Source organism: Euleptes europaea, chromosome 3 (assembly GCF_029931775.1).
Source record: "Euleptes europaea isolate rEulEur1 chromosome 3, rEulEur1.hap1, whole genome shotgun sequence".
Taxonomy (NCBI): Eukaryota; Metazoa; Chordata; class Lepidosauria; order Squamata; family Sphaerodactylidae; genus Euleptes; species Euleptes europaea.
The window spans coordinates 65,668,990-65,693,334 of NC_079314.1; the positions used below are offsets into that span (position 1 = coordinate 65,668,990).

Below are 24,345 nucleotides of genomic sequence, written 5' to 3' on the forward strand. Positions count from 1 at the left end.
GGCATGCCTGAGGAGGTCAGGAAGGCTCTCAGTACTATTACCATTCCATAGCATATGTAAAAGGCAATTGTTCAGGATAGCATTTTTATAAAGGGAACAGGCCTGTAGTAAAATGGGATTATTCTAGAGGACTCTTTTACAAAGGGCTACACAGTTTATGGCACATTTTACTGTATGCATTATCTTGTTCTTACTGCATTGTTTCTGTAATGCAGTTTTTGTATTTCATTTACTTTCTTATCCTGTTCCTACTGCGTTTAAAAAAAGAACTTTGTAACTGCCTTAAGTCTCAGTGAGAAAGATGGACTATAAAATAATAAATATCTTCCCTAGAACGGCCTTCTTCCCTCTGAAAACCACAATTACTGGTAGACTGCATTTGTGAAGGGAAGCAAATAAAGAGGCTGAGCTAGGAATTTCACCTGTAATTTGCTACTTCCTCTTTCCTCATTATAAATACAGAATATATTTTAACATTCAGTCATTTTTAATTAACTGCAGGGCCTTCTAAAATGCAATAATTTATAGCATTTAAAATATTCCAGTCCTTAATCTGTAACTGAAAGTCATGTAATGAGGAAAGAGCAGATGCTCAGCAGTTCTAAACTGATAGAAAACTAGTCATCTGATTTAACTTCAAGGCAGCCATCTCTCAGGAAATCAATCTATTAATAACGATAGGTCCCCTGAAGCTGAAATTGAATTTAGTTATTTACACATTCAGGTGAAAATGTCATCATGGTTTAACAGGAACACACATTGTAACAACTGATATAAAACGCCACTGGAAGCACACTAAAATGAGAAAGATGCTACTTGGAAGAGATTTCAGCTCAATTTCACAGTTCATTCTATAATTTTAAAGTAACAGTAATATAGCACTGATCAGGTGGCAATTTTACATTAGCAGTGCCACTGTATAGCCAGTAATTTCCAAACAATAATCTCCACAAGAAACCCTTCTCTGAATTACTGTTCCTCCTAAAAGTTAATTAATATAGTATATTACATTATACTGAAAGGCGCTCATCAAATTAAGATGTGTGTCTAATCAGCCAGTTAATGTATATTAAACTGAAACTTCTTTACACAGAAATAGCCGCTGCAACACTTGCACTGAAGCCAAGGCACCGCCCATACCCTTGCGCCAGAGCTGGGGCATCCTTTCCAATCTTGTATGTTTCCATGCCTGTGGAGAAGAGCATGAAACCATACTCCATGAGGGTGGGGGGTGGGGACAGCAGCTTCTCTATTTAGAACTGAACCTCCAATCCTTTTAATTAGAGTTTGAGCAAGTCAATACAAAGTCAACTGAAAATAGACTTCTGAGGTGGCAGAAGTGTGCTTTCTGTACAGCAAACTATGGAGTCAGAATTGCCTTGGGCAAGTTTCCTATGTTCATTATAATGCTTCTGTAATAGTTTGATTCCTTTCAGCTAAAAGAACTGGAAACAACAGTCACTGTTGCATCACATCTTTCATGTGGTACTAAGAGGCAACTAAAAAGATTTGTATAGGCATGACCAGAGATTTTAGCAAATCAAATCTCAATCCTTACCTTACTTATAAATATTTAAATGAAAAATAAATACATCACACTGAAGTGATTTACTTTCTAACATGTAATGACAAGACAGCAAGAAGTGACTCAGGATCAACAGTATTGGAAAGAACTGATGCTTCAAATACTACAAAGTTGCTCACAGTGCATTAATTTCTACCAAAACCCGTATTTTTAGCTATGAAGTAGAATGTAATTTCCTTACGTTTTGCAATTTATATCATATTAATTAATACTATATTTCATTTTGACCTTTTTATTTAAAAAGGACTAGAAAAGTTGGAGCAACATATTGATAAGAACATGATGATAAACTGGCAAGTCCCCTGTTCAAATCTCAGCACAGGTAGCTTCCATATCACAAGGATTCTCCATTTTGCTGTCACTCCTGCTGCAAATACAGAAGCATGTGCATTAGCAACGAAGCACCCACATGTGAGTTTTCTGCACACTTTCCTCTATCAGCCACCACTCCCCCTGCATTTCTGGCTGCCATGCCATCAGAGGGCTTTAAATTTTGAACTGGTAATTGCTAGAGTTTTACAGTACTAATTTTTTTATAAAGCCTTCCAAAAGCCTCTGAGGGGTTCAATGGGGAAAATGGTGACTGCAAAGGGCTGACAGTAGGAAAATGGCACCAATTGGGCAAGACCCCACAACAATGCCCATCTTTCTGTCCCAATAGTGTGATAATGTACTTGGGACTGCAGCAAAGCAAGTTTGGAAAACAGCACACTGAAGATGTGGAAAGAATGATTAAATCATGACATTGGGTGGATGTTCCCCCCCAAAAGATGCTGCTGTTTGAAAGACAAAAGGGGGGGACTCTATATGGAAGCAGCCTCAGTGATAAACTAGGGCCAATGTACATATAGTTCTGCTGGTCTTTTAACCATTATTAACACACTGGGATCAGGTGATGGGATCAGATGCTTCCTCCAAATCCCCTCTCTTCGTACCAGTTCTTTCTTTTGCCTGTCCTGAATCTACTGCCTATCAATTTTATTGATGGTCCTGACCTAGTATTATAAGAGGAAGTTACTCTATCCACTTTTTTCACACTAAGCAGATTTTATAAACCTCTACCATATCCTCCCTTAGCTGCTTTTTCTTTTGAACCTGAGACCTGAAAACTTCATCATTTTCTTTCATGTACCTGCTATCATCCCAAAGCTCTCACAAACATGAAGGGAAAAACTCATTACAACTCTGGACCTAATCTTCCTTGATTTACATGAAGAAATTTTTTGTCCTGTAGCTCCTGCCACAAAACAGAGACACTGTTTATGTGAAGATCATGTTAACAGGTAAGAGTTCCTGAACAAATACTGATAGGGAACATGTTCCACATTGTGGTTGTGTGGTGCCTTGTCGGATTTACAAATACTCTGGCTTTCACCTACCAGTAGTTCATTTTAGACATTAATTTAGTTTAACCATCAGTGACTTTCAGCCTCTGAGCATAAACTATGAACCTCAATAGGAATCCTCAACACTGGCATCATTTACCAAAATAACATCCTTCATACTGCTCTGAAAGTGCAAGGATATAAGATCTCACAACTTCACCCCGTGAAGACAGGAAAAGCCATTTAGTGTTAACTTTTGCTTAGCATCACTATTCTCCATTTTGAATGCTTAGAAAACGGTTGTTATAATTGTAGAGGCCTAACAGAGACCATGAAAAACAAGATGCACCTGCAGCCTGTTACCAAGCAGATAAGGCTGTGCAAGGCCAAACCAGCATGCCAGCCTAATTGGGAGATAGTTTTCATCTATGAGAAGTTGGGAGGGGGGAATGATTTCACTCTTCACTCCTAAAACCCAATCCAGCTTGAACCGGCCTGAACCATCTAGAGGTTTCTTTGAGCCACTGTTCCTGATTGGAAGTCAGGGGTCATCTGACTGGGATTCAGATTGCCATAAGTTTAGCCATGCTTATGCTATTCTAACTATCATCATCATCGACTATTATCATCACCTGAACTGCTTTAGCACATTACTCTGCTCAGATACAGCAATGCCGCAATGCAAGAAACTAAGGCCTGAACCAGCTTAGCTTAAGAGTAAGGAACTTTAGCTGTGTAGTAGAGTTGTAAGTATAACCAGCAAGACTTTGTTATTTTCTTTGCCAGTGTGTCTTTAAGATTACTGTACTCGCATTTTAATTATTTTTCTTTTAATTTCTTAATAAACCTTTTCATTTAAAAGGTGGTTTGAGTTATTTGACCTGACTCGGTTACGTTACAACGCGGCTGGGGCTCTGGAGAGGGCGGCCAGTCGTGATAACCCCCAAAAGATGGATTCGTACTAGAGACATGAAGGTTCAGGGGGAAACACACACGCACACAGGGGGCGGGGGGGGAGGAAAAAAAATTATCCTCCTGACCCTGGACTTTAAGTTTTTGCAATGTAAAACTTGAGACAGCATGGAAAAAACTCCTATGAAACATTTTTTCTTTCAATAATAATGAAATTATAGAGTAAGATTTTACTTATTCAAAATGCGTAGTGTGATTTTTAAGGCAATTTATTTATTTAAAATATATATAAGCTTGTCTTTCTCCTGAGCATCTCAGGACCCAAGGGAGCATTAGAAAATGAGAATTCCTGTGTATCCTGTAGATATATACAATATTTTCAAAAATATATTTATTGTTCAAAATGTCTCTTCACTGTTTACAGTTTTTACTTTAAATATGCTTATTATCCTATTGTGACTGTATGAAACCATTTCTGTTCAAACAATATACTTTATTTTGCTTGCTACCAAGTTTGTGTTATCAACTCACTGCAAGGATTGCAGGGGAACCCAAATATGCCAGTGCCTTAAGGCTCAAACTAGTCAACAAACCTTTACACAACAAAGACAGCTGTACATGCCCCCAGTTGAAATCAGAACCACCTGAGGATGGGAGAAGAGCATTTAACCCTTTCACCACACATAACTGTACTAAACTGAAACTCCCCCATATACTGTTATTAGTGCCTTCAAGAAAAGATAGCCAGGCATTGAGGGTTGGGGGGGGGGATTCTTATATAAATATATTAAAGGATATAAATATATAACTATAACACCCTTCTCACTCAGCCCTGTTTGAAAATGTATCCTCCATGTCTGTTTTTGCCTTGAAAGACACTGCTGTTCCAAAGGAGAGCAGGACTACGCACAGCACAGAAGCAGATAACAACTGTCCTAACACTTGTGTTTTCTCTCAACCGCCAAGTTTTTTTTTCATGCCTTGCAGAAGTAGCGGAGAATCTGAGTAGTTCCCAACTATTATGGCTTTGAATCAGACATAAAATAAGAACTACATTTTTTCTTTCTTCTTCTTTTTTGTATATTCACTTTCCATTCTTTTCACTTTTAAAGTCACTCAGGCATAAAACAACGAAAAAGGAACAACTTCTTTGCAGGGGCAAGAATTGTACAGTCATGGAAATATCAAGGGTCACTTTATAACATTACTAATTTTCACAAGCTTACACTCCCATGTATAGTCTGCTATGATTCCAGCAACAATACAATAGCCAAACCTTTGAAAAGAGCCACAGATGGCATGTCAAAAAAGCATATATGGCTATAGAGTATCACTGATCTAGGACATAAAGCAACTTTTTTCCCCCAAATCAATAACTTTTGAGGGACAGATATAACTAGGCTACACAATTCCACCAATACTTATAAAGCTAATATGGCTTATAAAAGGCATTGATGGCAGACTGATTACCATGGAATACTGGCTATCAAGGTATGACTAGGCACTGGATTTTATTTAGTTTAAAATTCCCTTAAACCCAGTGAGTGAATTTTAGTTTGCAAGAAGGAATCACTGGTCCCAACCCACTGAGCACACCTGTGTACATACTCCAGATAAATCCAGTACAATATATATAATACGCTGCTTAATGATATCTAGTACTGGTCTCCACTCGGTTCAAACTGAGTCAGTCCACTAATTTAGCAAATATTTGTCTGCCCCAGACAATTATTTCCCCTTAAAAAAGTTGCTACATAAAAAGATAAAGTTTTCAACACAACTATACGCAGAAGAGATACTTACATTATTTAACCATTAATGTGCATTGTTTAAAAACCACCCAAATGAAAACCAATACTAGAAAATATTGTTAGCCCTTATACAAACATATCCTTTGGATAAAATATCTGAAACATATTAATTTCAGGCTGGTATGCAGAAACTTAGATAACAATGGATGTTTACTGTGTGTAAAGTGCCGTCAAGTCGCTGGATAGAAACATAGTGTTTTACTTCTCTATCCTCCCCTATATTGCCCATCCAAAAAATGGATTTATTCCCTCTATCCCTTTTTAAAATTTACTTTCACTTAGGGCTGTTTTATTATTATCATGAACATTATGATTGCCCTGACCTGGATAGCCCAGGCTTGCCTGATCTCGTCAGATCTCAGAAGCTAGGCAGGGTTGACCCTGGCAAGTATTGGAATGGGAGACCTCCAAGGAATACCAGGGTCGTGATGCGGAGGTAGGCAATGGCAAACCACCTCTGGCCGTCTCTTGCCTTGAAAACCCCACTAGGGGTCACCATAAGTCCAATGTGACTTGATGGCAAAAGAAACAAACCATTATGTTTAAGGCACAAGAAAAAATAAGCTGAATTAAACATTAAATAATAATTAAGTGCCATTCTGTCCTGAACTGGATGGCCCAGGCTAGCCTGATCTCGTCAGATCTCAGAAGCTAAGCAGGATCAGCCCTGGTTAGTATTTGGATGGGAGACCACCAAGGAATACCAGGGTTGCTGCGCAGAGGAAGGCACTGGCAAACCTTCTTGGTTAGTCTCTTGCCATGAAAACCCCAAAAAGGGGTCGCCATAAGTCAGCTGTGACTTGACAGCACTTTACACACACACAAGTGCCATTCTACTCACACTTGCATGTGTGCAAACTAATCAATATCCTATTCTCCAATTTGCTTAACTGTCATCTTGCATGTTCCTTTTGCACAAATGTTGTGTGCATGGTTTCTGTTTGTGTTCATCTGAGCCCTCTTTTCTTGCCCAATGCTTGCTGCTCTCTTCTGCTAAGGAAAGAAATTTGTTGAGTACAGGCTCAGGGAAAGTGATGCGTGAGGAGCTCCATTTTGCAGGAGCTCTCTGCAGAGTCATGGAAGGGAATGTTCTGTGTGAGTAATATTCTATCCATTGTTCTGTGAATTGCTATCCCACATGACTCTGGGTGTGTGCTCATGCATATATAAAGGGAGTAATGATTATTGGTTCTGTAGGCACAGCTTTATTACTAACTTCTGTTTTGACTTGTCACTCACATTGTCAAAACGCAATCTTGCAAACGTATAAGGCAGAGCCCTGATCCAGCATGATTGATGGAATACTGATTAGAACTGTCCTCTTCTGTTGTTTCACACCAAAATGGGTTTCCCAAAGGATTATGGGGAGAGTAAGTATTGGCCAGTTTGCTTTCCCCAAACCCAACAGAGAAGGGCAGTCCTTTTCACAACATGGGTGGGAACTGAGGTTGACACCAATTTGTGCCCTACGAGAGCCATCATTTAATGGCCAGCTCATTCCCAAAGGAGACATGCAGATGATTAGAGAGTGAGGTGGCAAGAGGAAGATTAAACCCAGTTACATCCCACATAAAGGATTCTTTCATAAGAAATGCCTCAGTAAAGCAGAAAGATAAAAAAGGTACAAATATACTCCCAGCCCAATCTCCCCCCACTGAGGTAGTCTGCGGAGCCAAAGTGGAGAGACAGCGCAAATTATCCATATCACCCAGTCATTGGTACCAACTCCTTATGGTCAGGGGGACAATCATCTTCCCTTGTGTTATATAGTATGAACATGGTCACATATGAAACATTCTCTCACACATATAAACAAAATTGTGTGGGTCAGACAGCTGCTGTTCCCCTAGCATCAGTCTGAGGCCAGAGGCCTGAAACCAAGTTTCAAACACTTTAAGTTTGAAGAGCTGCTCTTCATGAAGGAAAAACCATTTTTTTAAATAATGGGACTGCTTCTTCCAGATTACAACTACTTGCCTGTTATACTGACATGCTGTCTAGGTCTAGAATCACAGACTTGTTCCAATTAACTGATAAGGACAATGTCCATGATGACAGAGTAGACTATTCCCAAAGGCTCATAGAAACTGCAAAGCTACCTGAAAAGGTAACACAGATTAACACTTTCTTCCACAAGCATGATTGGTTAAGGGCTGTTTCCACAGGAAAAGGAAATTAGTCAAGAGATCTTATTGGCCAAAAGTATCAAAGAAGAATGTGGGACAATAGAACTTTGCATTCATCCAACACCTCAGAAGGCACCGTGAATATCACTTATTGCTTCAAAGCTCTCCCCTCCCCTTAAGACAGGGTGGGGAACCTTTTTTCTGCCAAGGGCCATTTGGATATTTATAACAACATTTGTGGGCCATACAAAATTATCAACTTAAAAACTATCCTGCTATATTTGGTCAAGCATTTAGCCAAGAGGCATGACCGGAGACGGCTCCGAGTGTCTGCCATGTAGAGCGACTCGCTTTTGAGCTCTGCCATCCCCAGCTGGGCCCAAGAGATTCAGGCAGGTCAGCAAACACAAGACGGAGTGGCGCCACTTGCGCCCCCAGCCCTCTTGTAGTATAGAGGGAATACATTTCTCCACAGCCTGGGTGGGAAAGGGTTAAAACAGTTTCTTGGGCGGTCTAGCAGCTTTGTAGCTTATGACTCTTCTGCAAGGGAGAAAGGAGGTTAATTTTCTCGGCAAAATAAACTCACATCCGCCTTGAATAAAGGCTATTCCTGTCTGTGGGAGGGGGCAGATCACCAATCTTAGATCCTTCTGAGCTAGAGATCTGCCAGGACCCACAAAGGGCCAGACCAAATGATTTCGCGGGCCTTATTCGGCCCCTGGGCCTGATGTTCCCCACCCCTGCCTTAAGAGATGCCAGGCTTCTGCCCCAGGCACTAGGCAAGGGACATGTGTGATATCAGATGATGCATCGATGTCATGTTCAGGTTTTCACCTGGATGTGGCATCAGCCAACACTCTCAAAACTGATTCAGACTAGGACAGACTAGTCAGGAGTGGGTAGTGCAAATTCAGACCATGGGCCTTATGAAGCAGCATCACTTCCGTCTTGTCTGTGTCCGTTTTCAGTTTGTTCTCATCTATTTGACCACAGTGGACAGATGTTGGCCAAAAGTAAAGACAGCAGGTTGTAGAAACTTAGTTGAACAGATGTATTTTTAAATGTACCCCCTATTAGTTTTATGTCCCAATAGAAAAAATACTTCAACTGAAATATTTGAATGGTGGGAAAAAAACAAGTCAGCTGGTTTAAATGTTGAACTCAAAGCTTTATGTGGAAATGATTTTTACTGGAATAAATTGTCCAACATTATTTGTGTTATCCAGTCAGGGCCAGATTTATTGAATCTGCTGTTAGTAGATCATGTAGTATAGACAAATTATTCTTTATTGTTCTGGTATTAGATATAATAAAGATACAAGTGGGGAAATCACTGAGGATGGGGCAAAGATTAGACAATCAGGGAGCCACCATACAGCTACCTTCTATTCCTCCCACTGTCATTATCATAATACCCTGGTATAGATCTACCATGTGTCCACATTTGGATTTAAGTGTAGTTCTAATCACCTTATCTACAAAAGGATATTGTAGCAATAGAAGATTTTCAGAAATAGCAACCAAAATGATCAAGGGGCCTTTGGGTTTAAAGAATTAAAAATGCAAGGAGTGCTGATAAAAGTGTATTAAATTATGCACTGGATGGAGAAAGTGGAGAGAGAACTTTTTATCCCACTCCTATAGTACTACAACTCTGGAACATCCAATGAATTTGATGGTCAGTAGATTCAGGACATACAAAAGGAAACACACAAAGAGTAGTGGAACTCACCACTCCAAAAGGTAGTGAAAGCCACTAGTTTAGCTGGCTTTAAAAGAGATTAGACAAATAAATGGAGAATATGTTCATCAATGCCAATTAGCCACAATGGCAAAATGGTACCTCTACATTCAAAGGTAGCAAAACTTTTGAATAGCATCGCTGAAGGGTTTAGATATTCTGCTCTTGCACAGGTCTCTATAACCTACTTGCAGGCTTTGTGGGGGCATCTAGTTGGCCACTATAAGAAACAGGATACTGGTTTAGATATTCTGATCCAGCACAGCTATCCTTATATTGCAAAAAGTGTCTTTTTGAATCAGTTTCATCTACGACAGACGTTTCCTACCTATCTATAGTAAAACTGATACCACAGTAACCTTAACAAGCAGAAGGAGAGAAGAAAAGTGCTTTTTTATATGCCGACTTTCTCTACCACTTAAGGAAGAATCAAACCGGCTTACAATCACCTTCCCTTCCCACAGCAGACACCCTGTAAGGTAGGTGGGGCTGAGAGAGCTCTAAGAGAGCTGTGACTAACCCAAGGTCACCCAGCTGGCTTCATGCGTAGGAGTGGGGAAAATAACGTGGTTCTCCAGATTAGAGTCCACCACTCCAAACCATCACTACACTACGCTGGAGTATTGTAATGTGCTGTACATATTGCACTTGTTTTAAGGTTATATTAGCTGCCTGTTCAAGTGCTGATTCTCACCTTTAAAGCCTGGAACCTATGCCTCTAAAGAAATCATTCCTCTAACATAAACCTGAGCGGCAACTTTGGGCCTTGGCACAGTCTCTTGTTTGTGGCCCCTAATGCAGTCTGATTAGAACTTTCTTGATCTTGAGCCTTTATGGGTAGCGGCTCTCACACTGTGGAGAAGCCATCCTGAATCTGACCGAACACCCGCTCCTGTCATTTTTAGAAAATGGAGCTAAGCAGAATCATTTACAAGGACTTGTGGTCAGACATAGTTTGACTAGTGACTGCTGATTCTCTTTCTTAATTGGATAAGTCATCCTGTACTTAGCCAGTGTTGCTATTGTGGGTTTTCCCCTCAATATCTTCATTATTCACCTTGGGTCCTCATCTGACCTAAAAGTGTCCTCAATAAGGGAAGGGGGCAGGAGGGAACTTAAAAAGAAGGAAGATGGTTTCACAGTGCGGCTAAGACAGCAAACCACAAGCCACTCTTTCCAGCGTCATTTGAGAGTGCCCTTGTAAACTTCCGCTTCCTGTTAAGTAAAACACCCTGTAAGTTTCAAGGCACTTATCACCACAAGTTAGTTCCCAACTATCTTGTAGTATTCATAAGAGAAGAGGGGGGGGGGGAGCAGAAAGCGAGCTTCACTCTTTTCAAATATTCGTTTACAAGCAAAGTGGAAATATATATATATATATAATCTGTTTTAGCCACTGCGAAGGCGTCTGGTGGATGGGTATAAGTTACTGCCTTATTATGTAGAAAAGAGCAAGAGTCCAGTAGCACCTTAAAGACTAACAAAAATATTTTCTGGTAGGGTATGAGCTTTCACTTTGTGAGCTGTGGCTCCCGAAAGCTCATACCCTACCAGAAAATATTTTTGCATTTAGAGAGCTGTGGCTCCCGAAAGCTCATACCCTGCCAGAAAATATTTTTACATTTCGAGAGCTGTGGCTCCCGAAAGCTCCTACCCTACCAGAAAATATTCTTGTTAGTCTTTCAGGTGCTACTGGACTCTTGCCCTTTTCTACTACTGCAGACAGACTAACACGGCGACCCACTGCGAACTGCCTTATGATGGGCAGACTCCGAAAAGAGAGCCTTTTCCTTCGCTCCCGCAATGAGGGGAAAGGGACCCTCCTGCCGCCACTAGACACGCACACAAGACAGGCTCGTCCCGCCTCCGTGAGGCGACCGCCAGGCCTACGCACATACCTCCCCGCCGGCCACAGCGGCGCCCGGTCTCTGCGGCCTGCGCTCCCCGACGCTGCCCTCCAGCCGCCGCCACGCAGCTGCCTCCGGACCGGGAAGGTGGGCTCTCCCCGCCGCCGCGGCGCCTCCCGCTCCAGCGACAGTTGGCTGAAGGCGTAGAGCAACGAGCACAAGCCGCAGCCCAGGCACAGCAGCGCCACCCGCGCCAGGCGCCGCATCCTCCCGCGGCCCCGGCGGCAGCAGGCTGCAGCCGGGGCCCAACCGGCGGCGGAAATGCCGGCGGCGGCCGCAGCGCGCGCTCGGGCCCAGCACGACGCGGCGGCGGCGGCGGCCGAGGTGAGGCAGGAAGGCGCCGCCCCCGCCTCTGAGGTAGTAGCGGGAGAGGCGACCCAGCGAGAGGAGGGCGGTGGAAAGGAGGCGGGCCGGACTGGTTAGGGAGGAGCCCGGGGCCCCGGGTGTCATGGAGGCGCCAGGGGCGGGGTCGGCGGTGTGTTGTTGGGAAGGCTGCGAGCGGCTGGGTTGCTAGGGGGAAGGGGGAGGGTCCCACCTTGGGGGCTCAAGTTGGAGCAAGCGAGGTGGAAGCGCGGGCCGATTACGAGGGGCCAAGAAAGAAACAGGATTTGTGAAATTGGATTTCACCCGTTAACAGATCCCTTCAGGATACAATGGTTCCATATTAACATACCACACCCTCATTAGCACATTATCTTGATACTTACAGGACAGTGATTAGCACATTACCTTGGATACTTTTTGCAGGACAATGATTCAGCTCAAACCCAACCCCTTTCTGACTATATATTACTCTTCCTACACACTTGACACTGAGAGACACTGTCCTTCAGTGTTACTCCTCTGAAGATGCCTGCCACAGCTGCGGGCGAAACGTCAGGAAAGAAAATACCAAGGCCACGGTCACACGGCCCGGATAACCTACAAGAACCAAGGAATTGAACTCGTGGCCTACCTGTGCCCCGCGCCCCGCCCCCCATTGCTAGCCAATGTTCAAAAACAGATTTATTGTAGAAAAAAATAAAAGCCTGATGCATTCCTACAAAACTTTTTATAAGACGTTGTAATTAATTATATCCCACAGCACTGCTGTGGTACTTAAAATAAGAAATATAAATTGCCAGGTCAATTTTTTCCTACGATACTGATCGGTTTAAAACGGGGGCCCTCAGGCTAGTTCTGGGCCCCTCAGGTCTGCGCCCCAGGCGACCGTCTAGTTCGCCTGGGAGCACCGGCCCTGCTCATGGCATCATCTAGCTTTTGGAGACTAGAGCCCCCGCTTTGTCTCCAACATTAAGACAAAATATTTTAAAAGTCAGTCGCAAGACTCCAGATGCTTTTTTTTTTTTTTTTTTTGCTGCCAAATTACCATGTCTAATCCATGTGAACCCATTGCTATGGAGGTGGATCCTGCTCTTGTTCACCAGTCCCACGTGGTTCGATGGCTTGATGATATTATACCTTTAAATATTGCAGCACACTGGGGGGTTTCCTTATAAGCACAGCTGCTGTTGTCATCACAAAACAAACAGGAGTAGGAAGACATGGATTAAAACTTGCTCGAATATAACTGCCTCGGGTCTGAGCGAGAAAGGTGGGCTATATAATAATAATCACTGGGTTGTTTTAAAAAAGTGCTGGTACCGAATTCCTTCCATTTCCATAATCAGGACTTGGGAGAGCCCCTTTCCCACAAAGTGCTGGTACTCAGTAATGACAGGATTGCGGATTGGAAACAATGGGAGAGGCTTGAAGGCCCATTGGAGATAATGAGTGCCAGGAATTCCAATTGACTTGGATGAACTCCATTGAAATACATTACAGCACAAAAAAAGGTGCAAAGAAAATGTGGAATGGATTTTCCATTAAGGTCTCTGGGCCAGGATGGACTACTCTGGAACTGGAATGACAGGTTGCAGAGTAAAATGATGGTCCCTAGGAATAGAAACTGCTCTGGGACTGGAATTATAGGTTGCGGAGTGGAATGACAGTCCTTAGCATAAGAACATAAGAAAGGCCCTGCTGGATCAGACCAAGGCCCATCAAGTCCAGCAGTCTGTTCACACAGTGGCCAACCAGGTGCCTCTAGGAAGCCACTAACAAGATGAGTACAGCAGCACCATCCTGCCTGTGTTCCACCGCACCCAAAATAATAGGCATGCTCCTCTGATACCAGAGAGAATAGGTATGCAGCATGACTAATATCCATTCTAACTAACAGCCATGAATACCTTTCTCCTCCATGAATATGTCCACTCCCCTTAAAGCCCTCCAAGCTGGCAGCCATCACCACATCCAGGGGCAGGGAGTTCCACAATTTAACTATGCGTTGTGTGAAAAAATACTTCCTTTTATCTGTTTTGAATCTTTCACCCTCCAGCTTTAGCAGATGACCCCGTGTTCTAGTATTATGGGAGAGGGAGAAAAACTTCTCCCTGTCCACTCTCTCCAAACCATGCATAATTTTATAGACCTCTATCATGTCTCCCCTCAGCCGCCTTCTTTCCAAGCTAAACAGCCCTAAGCGTCTTAACCGCTTCCCATAGGACAGTTGCTCTAGTCCCCTAATCATTTTGGTTGCTCTTTTCTGCACCTTCTCAAGCTCTGTAATATCCATTTTTAGGTGTGGTGACCAGAACTGTACACAGTATTCCAAGTGTGGTCTCACCATAGATTTGTACAAGGGCAGTATGATATCAGCAGTTTTATTCTCTATTCCTCGTCTAATTATAGCCAGCATTTGCCTTTTTTACAGCAGCCGCACACTGGGTTGACATCTTCATTGAGCTATCCACTACCACCCCAAGATCCCTTTCTTGGTCTGTTGCTGCCAGCACAGATCCCATCAGTGTATATGTGAAGTTGGGATTTTTTGTCCCAATATGCATCACTTTACACTTACTCACATTGAATCTCATTTGCCATTTTAATGCCCATTCTTTCAGTATGCAGAGATCCTTCTGGAGCTCTTCACAGTCTGATTTTGTTTTAACCACCCTAAATAATTTGGTGTCATCTGCAAACTTGGCTACTTCACTGTTTAACCCCAACTCCTGGTCATTGATGAACAGGTTGAAAAGCACCGGTTCCAACACAGATCCCTGAGGCACCCCACTGCTCACATCCCGTCATTGGGAGAACTGACCATTGATTCCTACTACTCTCTGCTTCCTATTTTTCAGCCAGCTCTCAATCCATAAGAGGACTTGTCCTCTTATCCCGTGACTATGAAGTTTGCTTAGCAGTCTTTGGTGGGGGACTTTGTCAAAAGCTTTTTGGAAATCCAAATATACAATATCCACAGGCTCATTCCTGTCCACATGCTTATTGACACTTTCAAAAAACTCTAATAGGTTAGTGAGACAGGACCTACCCTTACAGAAGCCATGTTGGGTTTTGCCCAGCAGACCTTGCCCTTCTATATGCTTGACAATTCTATCTTTAATAATGCTTTCCACTAATTTACCCGGAACAGACGTTAAGCTAACTGGCCTGTAATTTCCTGGGTCCCCCCTGGAACCTTTTTTATAAATGGGTGTTACATTGGCCATTCTCCAGTCCTCTGGTACAGAGGCTGATCGAAGGGACATATTACATATCTTTGTTAGAAGTTCAGCAATTTCCCATTTGAGTTCTTGAAGAACTCTAGGATGAATACCGTCTGGCCCCTGTGACTTGTTAGTTTGGTTTGTCTAGACGTTCTAGGACTTTCTGCCTTGTTACCACTATTTGCCTCAGTTCCTCATTTTCCCCTCCAAAATCTCTGTTCAGGAGAAGGCATCTGCCCTGTATCCTCAACAGTGAAGACAGATGAGAAGAATTCATTTAGTTTTTCAGCAATCGCTTTATCCTCCCTTAGAGTTCCTTTACTCCCATTGTCATCCAATGGTCCAACCGATTCCCTAGCTGGTTTCCTACTCCTAATATACTTAAAGAATTTCTTATTGTTTGTTTTGATGTGTTTAGCAATATGCTTCTCAAAATCTTTTTTTGCATCTCTAATTATCTGCTTGCATTTCCTTTGTGCAAGTTTGTGTTTGCTTCTGTTCGCCTCGTTTGGGCAAACCTTCCAGTCTCTGAAGGTAGACTTTTTTTCTCTAATTGCTTCTTTCACCTTACCTGTTAGCCATGGTGGTGACCTCTTGGACTTATTACTACCTTTCCTGACCTGCAGTATACAAGCTAGCTGAGCCTCTAGTAATGTGGACTTGAGTAACCCACAAGCCTTTTCAAGAGATTTAACCCTCCTAACTGTTCCTTTCAACTTCCTCTTTCCCAGTTTTCTCATTTTAGAGAAGTTCCCTCTTTTAAAGTCAAAGGTAATTGTGTGAGATTTCCCAGTCACTTTCCCACTTACATATAAATTAAATTTGATGCCATTGTGATCACTATTGCCAACTGGCTCAACTACATCCACATCCCGCACTAAATCACTGGCAGCACCACAGAGTTTTAAATCCAGGATCGCCTCCCCTCTGGTTGGGTCTATGACCAACTGTTCGAGAATATAGAATATGTGCTCTGGGACTGGAATGATATCCCAGGAAACAGAATCTGTGCTCTGGAACTGGAATGATAGGTTGCAGAGTAGAATGACAGCTTCTCCCAGTGGGCCTTCAAGCCTCTACCATTGTTTCCAATGGACAATCCTGTGTTCCTTTTAGTATATCCCCTCAGTAAAGGTAAATACCACCACCAAAAAAGCCTGGATAATAATAAATAATAATGGGCTTACTTTCAAGCTGCATAGGATTGTAGTCACATGCATCGATGCTGCTTAGGAGGTAGCTGTGTTGACTCACAGTACAATCCTAAACAGAGTCACAGGCTCCATGTAAGTCAATGGGTTTAGAAGGAAATATGCCTTATTGCACTGTTGTAACGCAATCCTAGGAATATTTACTCAGCAATAAGTCTCAGTGTGTTCTGTGGGGCTTAAGTGTACAAGGGATTGCAGCATTAAGCTCTCCCTTTTATACATTACCTACAGTATTTTATGTATTATTTTTAAAAGACTTTTAAATTTAGGATTTGATCAGTGGAACTAATAGAATATGTGGCAAATGATCACCAAGTAGGTCAGACTGAAGCCATTCATGACACTAATAACCAAAAAATAATAGAAATAAATTTTACACATATAATTACCACATTTATAAAGATAACGATGTAGATTGTTTATATAATGTAAGGGTTTACCCACCTTGGCATTTGTCATAAAAATGCTTCCCCCCCAAAAAAAAAAAACCACTTCAAATCTGATTAGAATTCATAAGAGACTTATTTGATGTACAGATCTCACCTTACAACATATCCAATAATGTTTTTCCCCTTTAAAATGTATTTATTCTCATACATGTCACCATTTGGTATGTACAGTGTTGATAGTGCCCATATGGGCAAGTTGTGAAGAAGTCTCCTGAAGAAGAGGATCCACTTTCATTCTCCCAGCATTGCATTCTTCTTCCTTTTCCTTTTTGTGATGGGGATGGGAGTGCTTCTCCTGAGCATTGCCATACAAAAATAGATGGTCGACCACCAAATCTCCCAGCAACTAGGAAAGATCTAGGAAGGGAAAGTATTGCTATTCTTGATCTCCCAGTGCCTAGAAAAGAACGAGGGAAATACAGCCTTGTCTGCCTCAGGCTGCTGCCAGGTGTCACATGGATCATTTCTAAGTTTTAACACATTGCTGTTGAAGAATTTCCTCCCTACCCAACTTGTATAAAAAGGTCTATTTCATGACCTATTTTGAATGGATGTTGAAATGTCTAGCAGTGGTGATAAAGTTATCCTTTCCCCTATAACAAAACTATATCCCATTCCCATTGAACACCAACATCCCCCCAAAGATATTATCCAGCAGCCAACTGACCTTATGGGCACTGAATTAGTCAACTCAATCCCTTTAAATGCATACATGAAAATGTAACTATAAAAATATTAGAAACAAGGGCAGCAAAAGGATTACCCGAAGACATTACGATTTTGCAATCATATAGAATCAAGTGAAAATAAGAAAACATACTTTACTGAACTACAGCCATGCAATTAATATTTTGGAGGGGAAAGAGATTAAGAAATAACATAGGTTGCAATCCTAATGTTTTCCCGCAAGTAAGCTATATTGAACAAAATGGGACTTCTGAGTTACTTCTCCCCCAGAAAACAATCCTAAGCAGGTTTACTCGGAATCCTTCTCAAGTCTATGGGGCTTACCTGCACAAAAGTGTTCTTAGGATTGTTCTGATAAAGCCATGATATTTAGTAATTTGTTAATTTCGAATGTACTGTCCAATACTGATCCACTTTCTATTTAGTACTTTACAGCAACAAATAATAGCTACTGAAGGCAGGATCTCATCAGATTTTATGTCTTGCTTCTTAGCGTTCAAATTGTTTTAAACGTACACCATAATGAACTTGGAAAAACCCTGAATGTATTCTGTAACACTGTAACTTGACTGGTACAACAGTCGGTACATTCCATTGTCTAGTGAGTCCTGTAGGCAGAATGTCTGATCAACATCCCTGCCTCTCCAAAGTAAGGTTGCCAGGTCCCCCTCTCCAACGGCAGGGGATGGGGGCAGTAGAGTCACCAGATCCAGGTTGGGAAACTCCTGGAGATTTGGGGATGGTGCCTGGGGAGGACAGGGACCTCAGTGGGGTATAATGCCAGAGAGTCCACCCTTCAAAGCACATATTTTCTCCAGGGGAACTGATCTCTGTAGTCTGGAGATGAGCTGTTATTCCAGGGGATCCCCAGGTGCCACCTGGAGGCTGGCATCCCTACTCCAAAGTCCTTGCAAATATGGAAGGCTCTGAGCTGATATTACAGTGGTTTCTGGTTAAAAAAATACCCCTACTGACAACTAGTTGCAGCAACCCTTCTCATTTAAATAACAATACAACATAGCATAGGAAAAAACGGAACTTTGCTATATCAAAAATTAAGAATAATGGTGTTAGTCATATTTTCTTACTTTGCCAGAAATATTAAGAGTAGAATTACTGCAACATGATGAAAGGTCAAGACAATCTATTTCACTGTTGCTTTAAGCATCTGTCAAACAAGCAACGCAATTTATCCTTCTACTCATCAAATTTGAATGTTAATGCTTTTAGTTGAGGGAGACTCTTAAAAGAGTAATTAAACACATGTAATACAGAAATTATAAACAATTTATATATAATAGACAAAAACCATGCTTACAATTGTTTTCAAATTTAGTTATCACTATAGAGTCGCTAATTTAAGTTGCTTTTATGATCAAGAAAACAGAAATATAATGCCAGTAACTGGATATGCCAATAGCTATTATTTCTACAAAGCATGTAGATTTTGTTTGATATATGAGCACTGCACACACTTCAGTATCTATTTACTTTACATTTACTGTGAACATTATTTAAAAAAATTTATTTAAAAGAAGAAATGAATTTGCCAATATTTACTTGTCCCCTTGTTGGACACCTTGCTGTGTTTACTTTTGTTTTCAGAGAAAGGTTTTGCATAGTTTTGAACGAAAGGGTTGAAAAACAAACTTCGGTAAATCTCTGAACTCTTTGCATTTAGTTATCATTGATATTATTAGTAATATTATAAACATCATTATTTAAAAATATGGATGCTAGTAAGTGTTCTGTTTGGTGGCATATTAAATGTACAAGACACAACTAGCTACAAGACACAACTGACTATTTGGTGGCATATTAAATGTACAAGACACAACAAATGTACAAGAGACAATTGGCTATTTCTTGCAGAATAAAAAGGTGTGGTTACTTAAATTACATTTTATTTTCTATGATTTCAGGTGTCATAGATAAGTAGATTACTGAGACAAACACAGCCTTTCTGCAAACAGAGATTTGCTAATTCCCACAAATCATAATATGCTAGTTTTTAAGCCTAGCAAAAAGGGTCGGAAGCAGTCCGTTAATAGACTATTCACATTGTAGTGATATAAACATCCATTTGTTCAAATACATTCAGTGTTAACTGGTAAAAAGGCTAGCAATGGTATCTTGAAGTCAGTATGTAGTTTAACATGTCCTATGCTCCAAAATCAAATTTGATGGGAGTATATGTTGAGTATCATATATTTAACTATGGTTGAACTTCTGTTTGAAGGTTGCCCCAGTTCTCCAAAAAGTTTTTTGCACAAATATCTAAATAATAACATGTTTTCCCAACTATTTTATCTGTTATCGCCATAAAAGTTGTATTAGGATGTATAGATCTGCTACAGCAGCTAAGCAAGTCTGAAGAGTTAAGGATAGTATCCTATGATGAAGTATTATTGTCTGTTTTTAATATGATGAAGCCAAAATAATAATTTGGTGAAAGTTTCACCTCACTGACTTTGGTATTTGTGAACATGTTCTGTCTTATAATGGTTTCAGCAGGGAGGGAAAGAGTGGAACAGTATCTTTAGCACCATCTTGTTAGACACCCCCACCCCCGTGCAGGTACCTATAAAGCTTGGACATAGGCAGAGGCTCTTTAGCAAGGAGGAAAAGAGTGAAAGAACGTCTTTACCGACTGTACCATCTTGCAGAGATTTTTCTTCCTTCCTAATCAGATACACCCAAAGCTTGGCCATGGCCAGAGATGTGGGCCAATGGGCAAGAACTAAAGGACCCTTGGCCCATGTGTTTTTAGCCTGTGTGCTACAGCCCAGGCCTTCGGAGGAACCAGGTTACGAATTCAGGGACTCCCCAAGATGTAGTCTGCTGTTGTGCTGCTCTTTTATTGGTTTATGTATAGTCTCTTGTTGGGGGGTTGTAATAGCTTTGGATCCCTTCAGGGAGAAAAGCAGAATGAAATAATTAAAAATGCTTACAATCTCTTTTATTAACTTACAGTCTTGCAAGAACCGTGTCTTTGACAAGCTATGCACATATAAAAGATTAATTTCATTCCCAAAGCTGTTTTTATATGGAAGTGCTACTCCTTTTGCCTTTGTTTTCCTGTACTCATGACAACACAGATCAAATGCAATATACTAAAAAGTTATTTACTGTTACAAAATGCCATTTTGTAATAGTAAATAACTTTTTAGTGTACTGTATATGATCTCATTCCTTATTCTGCAATAAGTAGCCAACTTGTCTTATAAAGCTAACAGATTTTATTTGGCACTAAAAATATACATATAATGAGATTAAAATGAGTGCTTAAATATGGCTATATCATTCTGGAACTACAGACATAATTATCAGCTAAATGGCCAAGAGTCCAAATATCTACCCAATTTGTTTGCACCACACCTTCCTCTTAGACTGCAAAGTTTTTCTCGTATCTAGCAGTGCACACACGTAGGTTCCCAGTTACTGTACTATTTCGAAGTCCCTAAAAGTAGTAATAATCTAAACATGTATTGTTGAAAGTTATTAGAAAATTTGCTTGGTAGTATGAAGCATAACAGTCCACTCTTGTTAGCAGTTCATTTGAAATACCTTTTTAGCATTTGATTTTTAGACAGCAACACCAAAAAATGAGGTATGCAAGTTTTAGATATCACATCAGACGTTCATTTTATGCAACTAACTGTATTTCACAACTAATATCTTACAAAATACACAGTACCATAGTGCCCGTAGAAGTACTGCAGGAAAAAATACATTGCTACAAGAAACCAGCAGACATCACAATTATCAGGGGGCTACAAAATTCCATTGTTTAGCTGAAAAGCTGTTATAGTATGTATTTAATATTTGAGGTCTAGAAATTCACTGCCAAAAATCCATCTATTATTTCCTTCTATTAATTCACAAAATGAATATTTCCAGTCAGAAATAAAAGTAATCTAATTGCTGAAAAATGAAGAGTGTACCCTGCAACAATATCCTGGTGGTGTTATTACCACATTGAACTAATACATTAAAAAAAGCTAACTTCCCAGTCCTTTATTTTATCAGAAGTGAGTCCAGCTGAGTTCAGTCAGACTTGTTTTCAATTAGTAGCGCATAGGATTTCAGCTAAAAATAGGAATTAACAAGACATTTTCTCACCACTTTGCTCTCCTGGAATACTTGCTGTTGTCAGCAAGAGACAACAGGATTTTTGTTTGTTTTTGAATCAGCTGGGAAATTCATGGGTATAATCAATTCATGACAATATTTGTGAGTACAAAATTTGGATGGTAGCTATGGGCAAGCACTGAGAATCACAAGAAAATGAAGATGTAAATAATACATGTTCTTCTCTTAATACATTACTTTTGACTGTTAGTGTATTACACAGTTATAATAGAGTCTTTATGAGACAGACAGAGGTTTGAATCCATCCATGCAGTTAAGAGAAGGCAGCAACTGTCAGTGATAGCCTGCTCCTGCTGTGGTCCACTGAGCCACTGACACGTTTCTACTGAGGGTCACTGGAAATTCAGCAACAGCATAGTTGGGGTCTGCATCTGGAGGGGGAAATCGGCAAAAATTGCATCTCCCCTCTTAAGGGAACCTAATTTCCCTTAAATCTTCACAGTGTGGTTGGGTACAGGTTACTGGCTTGGTTCAGACAATCCTTTAATTATACTTACTGTTTTCTCCTGTCTAATACATTTCAATTTCCATTTGTAGAGCAAATCATGACACTATATCCCAATTGGAAAACTTTACTTTGCATTTTCCCTCCAAAAACATGGTTTGAAGTAAGTTTCCAATTCTGATATGAACAGAAAGTGCTAATCACAGTGTGCCAATTAGGGTATTAGGAAAACTATGAACAGCGCAAATTTTTTTTGAAAGGATGCTGCATTTGAAGAGAGGGGAGATCCTGAACTGATCCTGTATGTTCTGGCTAATAGGCCTTCTTCATTTGATTAGCAAACAATACAATCCTAAGTATGTATTTGCATAAGTCCCACTGAAGTCCATGAGACTTACTCCTCAGTAAATGTGTTTGGGATTCAGCCCTAGTCGCTTGTCAAACCACCCCTAGAGTTACAAGCCATCTCCCATCCCACTGTGTTGTTAACAGTGCTGTACTAGCATAAGAAACTATTAATGAATCCGTTTTGTACATCAAATATTTAACTAATAGTAAACAAAATTGCAAAACCTATACTCATAAAAAATACTTTATTGGAAATTTTACATGATACCGAATGGGACTGTAAATCTTTTGTTCTGTATCTATATATTGCTAAATGCATAAATGTTCACAACTATGTCAAAAACAAAACTGCATTTTCCCTATGGTTTGCTCTATAATATTTAATAAAGGATCGTTTAAAAAAGCAAAAGGCTGATATAGGAACAAATGTTATATATATTTATATATACACACGCACGCAGGCACACACACACGCTATTTGCTTATTTTCTCACTCTGGTGCAACATTTAATATCACTGGTCTGGATCCCAAAGGCTGCATAGAGAGCTTCTACATATGCTTCCAAGGCTTATCATTTCCAAGCTCAGTCCTCTGTACCATCCAATACTTGGGGCCATTTTGGAGTTTTCTCTGATGCAGTACAAAGAGCTATGACTGGAGGAAAGAAATCCCAAGCCTGCATAAATGCTCCCTTGAAAACTTAAGAGGCTCTATGGATCCCAGCCTCTGTGCTGAACAGATATATCACTATAACACTGAGCAAGTCAAGGGATTAGGAAAGAGAAGTAAGCCAAAATGAGAACAATATCACGATTGGATTTAAGGTATCAACAGTAGTTAGATATTAAAATCTAGATTAAAAATTCCTAATCATTTGAGAACAAATTCATGTTCTATAACATAAAATACCAGTGTATAAGGACAAGGTAGTACTATATTTGAATCATAAAGCTAAACAATAAATGCTTGTAACAGATTTACTTTTTTTTTGCTTGTAAACATTACAATAAATGTTCTAAATGTGTGAGGAAAATATTGGAGAAGCCAGCAACATAATTCAGTAACAATAATCTTGTAAAATGTGTCAGACATTGGCAAAAATTCATACAAATGTTTTATTTAATAACATTTTTCCTATTCAACCACACCAAGTACCAGCAGGTGTTTTTAAGATAATCGTTATGAAAATTCTTTTGCAGCAATAGTTGATTAAGTTGATCTTTGACTTGCATACATATAACTATGTTTCACAATTCTCAAATAATACATATTTAGGCAGCTTGAACTATGTTATAAAAAATTTAATTCAGTACATGCCAATAGTATAGAGTCCAAGAGTTGTGTTAGAATTCACTAAACTAAAAGTGGAAATGGACTTACCAGTAACACTGCATAAAGAACATTCAAACCACATTTTCATGGCACCTTTGTATATGAAGATTTAAAAGTTCATCTGAAAATGTTTTGTAGATTGCAATTAAATTTAATCTCATGGCTGCATTTTGCTTTTACAAAATGCAGAAATCATATTTGAATAAACATACAAATCATGCATGGTAGATAACAAGTCATGAAAATGTGGTAATTGTTGGCCAATGTGTGTATTTGCAAGTTCTGGAGAGGAAAGAATAAAGAACCTGGAGGAAATAAATTTTAATGAGATTCTCCATTCAATGATGAGGCTTCTCCTCTAGGTGACGATGACCGGGACATTCCTCTCTCTGTATTGTCAGAACTAGAACCGCTCTGACTGTGCTGATCTGCAGAAGCTGCGCTGGAAGCAGGTGGTGATTTAGTTTTTTCCTTAAAGTCTGTAATAATCACTGTCAGATCACCCACTGTAACTTCCAAGTGTTGGGCACTACTTCGATCCACATTTTTCAACCTGGGTCTAAAATAATATGAACAATCAAATTATAAAAAGTATTTCAGAAGACCTCCCAATCTCACATTTTAAAGTTTCAGCTCACACATGCATAAGAATCTCCTGTTTTCTAAGTCAGAATATTGGTCCATCTAGTACACTGTTATTTAGTGACTGGCACTTTTTAAGGTATCACATAGGAACTTCACCCTTGCTATTTAAGACCTTGGAAT

At 40.3% G+C, this 24,345-nt stretch overlaps 2 protein-coding genes across 2 annotated transcripts in view; both read right to left on the reverse strand.

The window, feature by feature from the left end:
- Window positions 1–11,654, reverse strand: part of GXYLT1 (glucoside xylosyltransferase 1) — a 31,923-nt gene extending 20,269 nt beyond the window's left edge. Inside the window, exon 1 of the mRNA XM_056847621.1 lies at window positions 11,399–11,654. Within this exon, the coding sequence (XP_056703599.1) occupies window positions 11,399–11,613 (215 nt within the window). The 5' untranslated portion in view covers window positions 11,614–11,654. The remainder of the gene's footprint in view (window positions 1–11,398) is intronic.
- An 11,226-nt stretch (window positions 11,655–22,880) lies between these two features.
- YAF2 (YY1 associated factor 2) overlaps window positions 22,881–24,345 on the reverse strand; it is a 39,373-nt gene continuing 37,908 nt past the window's right edge. Inside the window, exon 4 of the mRNA XM_056847624.1 lies at window positions 22,881–24,139. Within this exon, the coding sequence (XP_056703602.1) occupies window positions 23,902–24,139 (238 nt within the window). The 3' untranslated portion in view covers window positions 22,881–23,901. The remainder of the gene's footprint in view (window positions 24,140–24,345) is intronic.